Genomic DNA, 11,230 nt, shown 5'->3' on the forward strand with positions numbered 1-11,230 from the left:
GAAACACTGGGGTCCTGCAAAGCATCATTTTTCCCAACAAGGCCCTAAAATTCACTGAAGTCCTAAAGTAAGGAGCTAAATTATCTCAGTTTTTAGATTTTTCCAGCAAGGTTCCAAAATTCAGCGGTCAAGAAGCTGAATTATCTGGATTATTTTTAATTATTGCATCCCACAAAGGCTGAGGGCTGCCTGAAACACTGGGGTCCTGCAAAGCATCATTTTTCCCAACAAGGCTCTAAAATTCCCTGAAGTCCTAAAGTAAGGAGCTAAATTATCTTAGCTTTTATATTTTTCCAACAGGGCTCTAAAATTCCCTGAAGTCCTAAAGTAAATAACTATCCCAGTTTTTAAATTTTTCCAGCAGGGCTCTAAAATTCAGCGGCCAAGTAGCTGAACCATCTGCATTTTTTTTTAATTTTTTTTTTTTTTTTTTAAATTATAACCCAAACCACCAACTGAACAATTCACTGAATGACAAACAAAGACTCTGGAGGTGGAAAACTCCCTGAGCCAGTGGAAGGCTCGGGAAGGGAAGGAAGTTTAGGACAAAGCCTCCCTTGATGCAGACACTCGTTGGGGATTACAATGGAGGCACCAGGCACTGAGGGCTTCTTTTTTTTTTTTTTTTTTTTCCCTCATTTCACTGAAGTTTTGGAGCTGCAAAACTCGTTTTTCACCTTTTTTCTTTTTTTTTTTTTAATCCAGCTGAAATGAGTTTGAGGTGGAAAGCAGCGGCTTCAGCCTCACAAAATTAAAGCAGGTGGAAGAGCAGCCACTGGAAAAATTCATCCTCTGGTGGGAGAACACACAGGGAGAGCTTCTCCTTTTTTATTTTTAAAAAAGAGTGTCTTTATCTTTATCTTTGGGCCTAAAATAGGCCTAAATTAGGCTTAGCCTGCTTTAATCTGCCTTCCCTCTGAGGGGTCTGCCTGTAAAACCTGCCAGGGAATTCCAGAGCCAGGAGGTCCCCCCTGAGCCTCCTTTTCTCCGGTATGAGCCCCCCCAGCTCCCTCAGGAGTTTCTCCAGCCCCTGAATTCCCTGAATTCCCAGAAGTTGGCACAGCCCTCGAGGTGTGTTGGGGTGGGGAGGTCACAGAACCCCCTCCCTGCTCCTGCTGGGCCACCCCAGCCCTGAGCCAGGAATGCCAGGAATGCCAGGAATGCCAGGAATGCCAGGAATGCCAGGAATGCCAGGAATGCCATGGAATCCTGGTGCTCCAGCCCTTTCCCCATCTCCATCCCCTCCCCTGGACACTCCCCAGCCCCTCTTTGTCCCACCAGGGTCCCCAAACCCACCCCAAAATCTGCTCCAGGCCTGGTGTCATCGCCCTTCCTTCCCCACCTGGGATGGTGTCCAGACCACTGCCAACCATCCCCTCCGGGCCCTTTCCCGCTTTTCCAGCCCTTTTCCTGCCCCAAAACCCGGGGATGTCGTGACCCCAAAGGGGTTTTGAGGTCATTGGGACCCCAAAGGAAACTCGGGGTCGTTTTGACCCCAAAGGGCGCTCGGGGTCGTTGTGACCCCAAAGGGCGCTCGAGGTTGTTGTGACCCCAAAGGGTGCTCGGCCTCGTTGCCCCTCACCCCGATGGATCCCAAGCCCTCATCCCACAGATCCACCTTAGGGAGATGCTTCCCCCTTTGGAAAACCCCAAAGGATGTCCCCACTGTTTGTGCTCCCAGCAGGGAGAGAGGATTTGGGTCCCTCACCCCGCGAGGAGTTCGGGCAAACGCGACAATCCCACAACGACCCCGCGGCTCACGAGAGGAGCTGCAGCTCGACTTGGGAAGAGTGGAAAAGTGGACGAGGCGGGGGAGAATTCCCAAAAAAAAACCAAACAAACCCCAGATAAATTCCAAGCTGGAGAAAATAGCTTCTACCTGAGAGGCCGGTGATGTCCATCTTTGGCAAGTGCCGGGCCTTCAGCACCACCACGGTCATCCTCTGCGCCACGGGCTGGTAGGACAGCGAGACCTGCAGCTCCCCCCGGCTCAGGCACTTCTGGAAAACACGGATTTGGGGGTGGGGGAGGGCAGGGAACACGAGGAATTCGTCGGGAAAAGGCGGCCCTGGGTCCGGGGAGGTCAAATTGTCCCGCTGGGGGTGAGGTTTGGGGGGCTCGGGGAGCTCAAATCCCACTGGATTTGGGGTTTAGGAGCTCAAATCCCACTGGATTTGGGGTTTGGGAGCTCAAAGTCCAATGGGTTTTGAGTGTGAGGGGTTTAGGAGCTGAAATCCCACTGGATTTTGGGAGTGAGGGGTTTAGGAGCCCCAAATGCACTGAATGGGTTTGGGAGCTCAAACTCCACTGGTTTTGGGTCTGGGGGGTTGGGAGGTCAAATCCCACTGGGATTTGGGGTTTGGGAGCTCAAACTCCAATGGGTTTTGAGTGTGAGGGGTTTAGGAGCTCAAATCCCACTGGATTTTGGGTCTAGGTTTGGGAGCTCAAATCCCACTGGATTTTGGGTCTAGGGGAGTTTGGGAGCTCAAATCCCACTGGATTTTGGGAGTGAGGGGGATTTAGGAGCTCAAATCCCAATGATTTTGAGTGTGAGGGGTTTAGGAGCTCAAATCCCACTGGATTTGGGGTTTGGGAGCTCAAACTCCAATGGGTTTTGAGTGTGAGGGGTTTAGGAGCTGAAATCCCACTGGATTTTGGGAGTCAGGGGTTTAGGAGCTCAAATTCCAATGGATTTTGGGTCTAGGGGAGTTTGGGAGCTCAAATTCCAAGGGATTTTGGGTCAGGAGTGGATTAGGAGCTCAAATCCCACTGGATTTTGGGAGTGAGGGGTTTATAAACTCTAATTCCTCTACTGGGGTTTGGGGGGCTTGGGGAGCTCAAATCCCACTGGATTTGGGGTTTGGGAGCTCAAATTCCAATGGGTTTTGAGTGTGAGGGGTTTAGGAGCTCAAATCCCACTGGATTTTGGGTTTGGGAGCTCAAACTCCAATGGGTTTTGAGTGTGAGGGGTTTAGGAGCTGAAATCCCACTGGATTTGGGGTTTGGGAACTCAAATTCCAATGGGTTTTGGGTGAGGTCTAGGAGCTGAACCCACTGTTTGGGAGCTCAAATTCCAATGGGTTTTGAGTGTGAGGGGTTTAGGAGCTGAAATCCTACTGGATTTTGGGATTGGGGGATATGGGAGCTCAAATCCCACTGGATTTTGGGTCTGGGGGATTTGGGAGCTAAAATCCCACTGGATTTTGGGAGTGAGGGGTTTAGGAGCCCAAACTCCACTGAATGGGTTTGGGAGCTCAAACCCCACTGGATTTTGGGACTGGAGGGAGTTTGGGAGCTCAAACTCCAGTGGATTTTGGGACTGGGGGGTTTAGGAGCCCAAATTTCACTGAATGGGTTTGGGAGCTCAAACTCCAATGGATTTTGAGTGTGAGGGTTTTAGGAGCTCAAATCCCACTGGATTTTGGGAGTGAGGGGTTTATAAACTCAAATCCCACTGGATTTTGGGTCAGGAGTGGTTTAGGAGCTCAAATCCCACTGGATTTTGGGTCTGGGGGCATTTAGGAGTTCAAATCCCGAGCCCTGACACCAAAGTAAACTGATTTTTGATCACTAATAAATGTTAACCTGCCTCCTTGTTCAAATCTATTTTTATTTAAATCTACTTTCCTCCCTTTTTAAAAAGAAAATCTTTAAAATATTTTAAAAATCCTTGAGAATTAAACTCTTAAAATTATTTAAATTTTCCAATGAAATACGGCTTGAAAAAACTTATCCTCGAGAATTCAACACTTAGAAACTTATTTAATTGTCAGGTGAAAAGTGACTTTTAAGCAGCTCATCCTGGAGAACTCAACACTTAGAAACTTATCCAAATTTTCCAAGTAAAGATGGCTTTTAAAAACTTATCCCAGAGATTTCAACACTTAAAAATCATCTCGATTTTCAAATTGAAGATGGCTTTTAAAAACCAGGAAGCTCAACCTGGAGAATTCAACACTTAATTATCTAAATTTTCCAATTAAACATGGCTTTTAAGGAGCTTCTTGAGAATTCAACACTCAGAAACTTATCTAAATTTTCCAACTAAAGATGGCTTTTAAGAAGCTTATCCCAGAGAATTCAACACTTAAGATCTTATTTAATTTTCAAATTAAACTTGCCTTTTAAGCAGCTCATTCTGGAGAACTCAAAACTTAGAAACTTATTCAACGTTCAAATTAAAGATGGTTTTTAAAAACTTATCCTTGAGAATTCAACACTCAGAAACTTATTTAATTTTCAAATTAAACTTGCCTTTTAAGCAGCTCATTCTGGAGAATTCAACACTTAGAAACTTATTCAATTTACCAATAAAAATCTGGCTTTCCAGAAGCCCCTCCCTGCAGGCTCAGCACTCAGAAACTTCTTTAATTTTCAAATTAAAAATGCCTTTTAAGCAGCTCAGTCTGGAGAATTCAACACTTGAGAACTGATTTAATTTTCCAATGGAACATGCCTTTTAAGCAGCTTATTCTGGAGAATTCAACACTTAAGAACTTATTTAATTTTCAAATTAAACTTGCCTTTTAAGCAGCTCATTCTGGAGAATTCAACACTTAGAAACTTCTTTAATTTTCAAATTAAACTTGCCTTTTAAGCAGCTCATTCTGGAGAACTGAACACTTAGAAACTTACTCAATTTACCAATAAAAATCTGGCTTTCCAGAAGCCCCTCCCTGCAGGCTCAGCACTCAGAAACTTCTTTAATTTTCAAATTAAAAATGCCTTTTAAGCAGCTCATTCTGGAGAATTCAACACTTGAGAACTATTAATTTTCAATAGAGACTATTCTGGATTCCCTGAGACTATCATTCCATGAACTGCTTTCAGCACTAGCAAACTGAAACTTCTTTTAAGCAGCCTTAACACTCTTCTGGAGAATTCAACACTTGAGAACTGATTCAATTTTCCAATGGAACATGCCTTTTAAGCAGCTTATTCTGGAGAATTCAACACTTAAGAACTGATTTAATTTTCCAATGGAACATGCCTTTCAAGCAGCCCGCTCCTGGAGAACTCAACACTTAAGAACTGATTTAATTTTCCAATGGAACATGCCTTTTAAGCAGCTCATTCTGGAGAACTGAACACTTAGAAACTTATTTAATTTACCAATAAAAATCTGGCTTTCCAGAAGCCCCTCCCTGCAGGCTCAACACTCAGAAACTTCTTTAATTTTCAAATTAAAAATGCCTTTTAAGCAGCTCATTCTGCAGAACTCAACACTTAAGAACTTATTTAATTTTCAAATGGAACATGCCTTTTAAGCAGCTCATTCTGGAGAATTCAACACTTAAGAACTTATTTAATTTTCAAATTAAACTTGCCTTTTAAGCAGCTCATTCTGGAGAACTCAACACTTAGAAACTTATTCAATTTACCAATGAAAATCTGGCTTTCCAGAAGCCCCTCCCTGTAAGCTCAACACTCAGAAACTTCTTTAATTTTCAAATTAAACTTGCCTTTTAAGCAGCTCATTCTGCAGAACTGAACACTTAGAAACTTATTCAATTTACCAATAAAAATCTGGCTTTCCAGAAGCCCCTCCCTGCAGGCTCAACACTCAGAAACTTACTTAACTTTCAGATTAAACATGCCTTTTAAGCAGCTCATTCTGGAGAATTCAACACTTAAGAACTTCTTTAATTTTCCAATGGAACATGCCTTTTAAGCAGCTCATTCTGGAGAATTCAACACTTAGAAACTTACTCAATTTACCAATAAAAATCTGGCTTTCCAGAAGCCCCTCCCTGCAGGCTCAACACTCAGAAACTTACTTAACTTTCAAATTAAACTTGCCTTTTAAGCAGCTCATTCTGGAGAATTCAACACTTAAGAACTTCTTTAATTTTCAAATTAAACATGCCTTTTAAGCAGCTCATTCTGGAGAACTCAACACTTAGAAACTTATTCAATTTACCAATAAAAATCTGGCTTTCCAGAAGCCCCTCCCTGTAAGCTCAACACTCAGAAACTTATTTAATTTTCAAATAAAACAAGGCTTTTAAGCAGCTCATTCTGGAGAATTCAACACTTGAGAACTGATTCAATTTTCCAATGGAACATGCCTTTTAAGCAGCTCATTCTGGAGAACTCAACACTTAGAAACTTATTTAATTTTCCAATGGAACATGCCTTTTAAGCAGCTCATTCTGGAGAATTCAACACTTAGAAACTTATTCAATTTACCAATAAAAATCTGGCTTTCCAGGAGCCCCTCCCTGCAGGCTCACCCCTCTCTGGGGGTCACCTTTCCTGCCCGACCAGCGGGGTTGGGGGCTCGTCCGGGCGCGCTGGGCGGCTCACCTGGATGTTCCTCTTGAGGATGTCCCTGCAGAGCTGCACCTTGCCCGTGCTGGGGTCCACGCCGGCCAGGGGCACCACCACCTCTCCGATCACGTCGTCGCGGGAGAAGCGGTCGAAGCTGAGCACGAGGAAGTGCAGCACCAGGTCCTGCAGCTGGCTGTAGGGGATGCCGTAGAAGGTGAAGGTCTCGTCGAACACCGGCTCCAGCGTCTTGCGCAGCACGCGGGTCTTGACGCGGTGCCGCTTGTCGGGCAGGATGGTCATCTTGATGTAGGGGTCGGAGCTCTGCGTGTGCTCGTCCATCACGGGCAGCCCGCGGGCCTCCTGGATGGTGACCACCAGGGCCTTTTTGGGGAAGTTGTAGTCCACCGAGAAGCTCAGCTCGCCCAGCCTCACGTCGTCGTCGTCGCCGCCGGGGGACGAGGGCGACGAGGTTTTGCTGCCCGCCGGGGTGAGGCTGCGGTCGGGGCTCAGCTCGTCGCCGTAGTCCACCCGGATGGGGAGCTGCTCCACTCGAGGGGCCGCGTCAGGCCCAGCCGGAGCCTTTTCGGGGCCGAGCAGCCCCGACTCGGCCGCTCCCGCCGCGAGGTTTCCCCCCGCGGGCTCCCTCGGGCTCCCGCTCTTGTCTCTGCGCAGCCGGTTGATTTTCTTCTTGTTGCTCAGCGTCTCGGGGTAGATGCTGATGCCCTTCAGCATGTGGATGAACTTGTAGGGCGGGTTTTTGTGCTTCTTCTCGGCCTGCTGGTGACAGCACGTCCACACGAACACCGTGAGCGAGACGGAGACCACCAGGACGGTGGCGCCGATGAGCCCGGCCACCACGGGGGACACATCTGCGAGGAGACCGAGTGGTCAGACCCCCCTGCAGGGGAGGGGAGAGGGGGGCTCCCAATCCCCCCATCTGGCTGCCAAAAAATCCCCCCTCCCTGGAAGCTCCTTCCCCCCTCTTTTTTCCCCACCTGCAGATTCATCCCCCGCTCTCCCGACCTGGTTTTTCCTCCCCCCTCCTCTCTCCCCGCCGTGTGCCGAGGATTTTCCAACCAGTCTGTTTGCCTCCTCTTGCCAAACCCGGCTCCCTCCTCACCGGCATCTCCATAGGAACGCGGTTTTCTCGATGTGCAGGAGCCACTTGCTTTTATTTATTTATTTATTTTTATTTTTTTTTAAGGCCCTGCTCCAGAAACGTTACACAATTCTGTTCTCACGACATCGAGGGGGGACGACATCCGAGTTGTCCCTCGTGAATCACATCTACGACACCGCTTAGCCCTGAAAATGGTTTAGGTTTTTTTGTTTGAAATCCCCCGTGGAAATAAAAAATAAAATAAAATAAAAATAATGAAAAAAATAAAATAATGAAAAAAATAAAATAATAAAAAAAATCACAACACCAAAAAAAAAACAAACTCAAAACAAAACAAAACAAAAAAAACCACAAAAAAAACAACGAGGGGCAGAAAATCCCAGGTTTGGATTTAGGGATTATTTGATATTTATTATTATTATTTATTGGATTTAGGGATTATTTGATATTTTTTCCGAGATCTCTGGGCTGATTTCTGTTCTGGGGAGGAATTAAAAAGACCCACCCCGTGTTTATTTTTAGTGGCCACGCTGGTTATTCCCTTAATGGATGGCACTGAGGGAAGCCTGGGCTGACATCCCTCGGCAATTCCAGCCAAGGATTGGGATATTTGGAGTGGATGGAGGATGGGGAGCAGATGGAAGACAAGGAGAGCCCAAAAGAAGGGGCTGATCTCTCTTTTTGCTGCCTTCAGGTTTTTTTTTTTGGTGGGAAGGTTTTAGGGAAAGCAGAGCCAGACTTTTCACAGAACTTATTTTTGCATTCCTGGTTTTAAAGCCGGTTTTGGTTGGTTTTTTTTTGGGGGGGAAGCCAGCAAACCAAAAGAGCCCTTTGACCCTACATCTCCTTCCTTACCAATCACTTCTTCACCAAAAACCACAAACAGAGCTGAACTAAGTGAGGCAAGAGGGATTTATAATATTGACAAAACACCCTCCAAAAAATCAACTCTGGTTTTATTTTTTGGTGTTCCCTCTCTAAAATGAGGCGAGTGTTCTTAAACAGCTCATTTGGAGACAACTCAGCTGCTAAAAGCTTTGGTGGATATTCAAGAAGAATGCTGGAACTATTCTTATTCTTGTTATTCTTATTCTTAATTCTTATATATTCTCTCAACCCTTAACTATTCTTTCAACCCTTACATATTCTCTCAACTCTTAAATATTCTCTCAACTCTTAAATATTCTCTCAACTATTCTCTCAAGCCCTTAAATATTCTCTCAAGTCTTAAATATTCTCTCAACCCTTAACTATTCTCTCAACCCTTATATATTCTCTCAATCTTTAAATATTCTCTCAACCCTTATATATTCTCTCAACCTTTAAATATTCTCTCAACCCTTAAATATTCTCTCCACCCTTAAATATTCTCTCAACCCTTAAATATTCTCTCAACTGTTAAATATTCTCTCAGCCCTTAAATATTCTCCCAACTGTTAAATATTCTCTCACCCTTAAATTTGGCTCCCAGGATGTGGCCAAAGAGCCTCATGAGCCAAGAGGGTTTTACCCCCTCCCTTCCAGTGCCTGTCCCTGCATCAGGAGGAGCAGGGAATGAGCCTTTCCCTCCTCTGTGCTGCCCATAATCCCCCTTTTCCCAGCTGAAAGCTCCTACTTATGTAACCATTCCATGCATCCATTGGTCCCTGTCTCCATAATTCCTCTCAGTTCTGATCCAAAGCTGCCCAAACCCAGTTTTAGTGAAGCCTCTGCAGCTTTCAGAGCATTTCCAGCGCCCAGTGACCACCTGAAATGGCACCACAGAGCTGGCACCTCCCTCCAGCAGAGCAGAACTCCCTGCCCTTTCATCCAAACTTCCTGGAAGGGACTTTTGCTCCAAAGGGCGATGCTTTTAACTGAAACAAACCCCCCAAAAAAAAATCATGGAAAACCTCCTCTAAAACTCGATGTTAGCCGAGGAAACCTCGATGGCCAGTGCTCCAATGGTGACAGCACGTGGCTCTGGGATTCCAGGAAAGCCAGAAGGGAAGAAAGAGGTGAGTGAGTGGACTTGGCCATCCGATGGAGGGTGGAGGATGGAGCAATGGGGATGGGTAATTAAAGATTGAAAGGAAAAGCCGTGACCACGGGGCAGGAGGTCCGAGGGGAAGGTCAGGGGTGTGCTGGAGGACACACAGAGCATCCCTTTGGGTGTCCAGGGCTGGAAGAACCCCTCGATCCCCACCCAGCGCTGCGGTCCCCGCCCTCCTCACCCCGGCGGCTGCAGCAAAAATAAAAACCATCTTAAAATCCAAGATTCTCGCCAAAACCTGCCCGGGGTTGGGCCCGGCACGGTCCGGGCCCTTCTCCCCGCGGGGGCCGAGCGGGATTTGGAGCTTCTCCATCCTCTCCGCGGAGCTGCCGGGGCCCAGCTCCCGACTCCGCCCGGGCCCCACCGGCGCTCCGGGGGGCTGCGGGACCCCCACCCCCTCCTCCCACCCCCGCGGCACCCCCCGGTTGTCCCGGTCGGGCCCCGCCTCGTGCCGCCGGTGCCGGTGCCGCAGCCGCCCCCGGGAGCGCGAACAAAGGGCCGGGGCGCGGGCGCGGCCCGGCACAGACATCACGTCATCCCGAGCCCCGGCCGCTCCCCCAACCCCCAACCACGACCCCTGCCCACCCCCGGCACCGGCACCGAGCGCTGGCACCGCCCCAGCGGCGGGCGGGGGCTCGGCATCACCCGGGCCGCCCCGGGAGCGCGGGATGCGCGGGGAGCGGGGCCGGAGGATGCCGAGGGATGGATGATGCAGGAGCGGGGCCGGGGATGCCGAGGATGGATGATGCGGGAGCGGGGCCGCAGGGTGCCGAGGGATGGATGATGCAGGAGCGGGGCCACGGGGGTGCCGAGGGATGGATGATGCGGGAGCGGGGCCGGGGGATGCCGAGGGGCCGGGGGTGCCGAGGGATGGATGATGCAGGAGCGGGACCGGGGATGCAGAGGGGCCGCGGGTGCCGAGGGATGGATGATGCAGGAGCGGGACCGGGGATGCTGAGGGGCCGCGGGGTGCCGGGGATGGATGATGCGGGAGCGGGGACCGGGGGAGCGGCGGCGGGGGGATAACGAGGGAGCGGCATCGGGGGGATAACGAGGGAGCGGCATCGGGGGGATAACGAGGGAGCGGCAGCGAGGGGATAATGAGGGAACGGCATCGGGGGGATAATGAGGAGCGGCATCGGGGGATAACGAGGGAACGGCGGCGGGGGATAATGATGGAGCGGCAGTGGGGGGGATAACGAGGGAGCGGCAGCGAGGGGATAATGAGGGGCCGCGGCCGTCTGCGGGGCGGAGGGGCCGGGACCGATGGCGCTGTCGCCGCTGCCGCCGCGCACGGCCCGGCCCGGCCCCGGCGGCTCCTCCCGGGATGGGTGGGGGTCCCCCCGCCGCCTCCCCGACCCCCACTCACCGAAGCCGGGGTGCACACTGGTGATCTCGGCCATGGTGGCCCCGGCGCCGGGGGGAGGGGGTGCGGGACCCGGCGCGGGGAGGAGGGGGTGGGGATGTGCGGAGGATGATGATGATGATGCTGCCGCTCCGAGTGGCAGGGCCGGGGATGCAGGAGCTGGCGACTGGTCCCGCTGCGGCGCTCGCCCTGCCCGGCCCCGCCCCGCCCGCCGCGGCCCCGCCCGGCCGTGACTCGGCAACTGCCCTGGGGGCTGGGGGTGGCGAACAAGCTCCTTTGGGGGCTGGGGTGGGGACACGCCGCCCGGTGTGTTTAAATTAATTTAAATTACACCCCTCTCCCCCACCGCGATGCGACGGCGGCAGCGCCGCGGGAGGCTCCCCACGGGATGGGTGGGACCCCCCGAGGGCACCGTGGGGGTGCGGAGGGGATGAACTGAGGG

The 11,230-nt window shown here is 50.1% G+C and overlaps 1 protein-coding gene across 2 annotated transcripts; it reads right to left on the bottom strand.

Moving 5' to 3' along the window:
• Positions 1 to 1,296: 1,296 nt before the first annotated feature.
• On the bottom strand, positions 1,297 to 10,955 carry SYT11 (synaptotagmin 11). Of its 2 annotated transcripts, none has more exons than XM_050322751.1 (3): positions 10,792 to 10,955; positions 6,307 to 7,139; positions 1,297 to 1,997 (listed from the first exon to the last, which is right to left on the bottom strand). In XM_050322751.1, the coding sequence occupies exons 1-3, from the start codon at positions 10,823 to 10,825 to the stop codon at positions 1,758 to 1,760; spliced, it is 1,107 nt and encodes a 368-aa protein (XP_050178708.1). In that variant the 5' UTR covers positions 10,826 to 10,955; the 3' UTR covers positions 1,297 to 1,757. The 2 variants fall into 2 exon arrangements, with proteins under 2 accessions (XP_050178708.1, XP_050178706.1); XM_050322749.1 differs by having other exon boundaries at positions 1,545 to 2,000; positions 10,792 to 10,953.
• Positions 10,956 to 11,230: the final 275 nt, after the last annotated feature.

The sequence above is a fragment of the Myiozetetes cayanensis genome, unplaced genomic scaffold (genome assembly GCF_022539395.1).
Source record: "Myiozetetes cayanensis isolate MyiCay16 unplaced genomic scaffold, myiCay2020 scf283, whole genome shotgun sequence".
Taxonomy (NCBI): domain Eukaryota; kingdom Metazoa; phylum Chordata; class Aves; order Passeriformes; family Tyrannidae; genus Myiozetetes; species Myiozetetes cayanensis.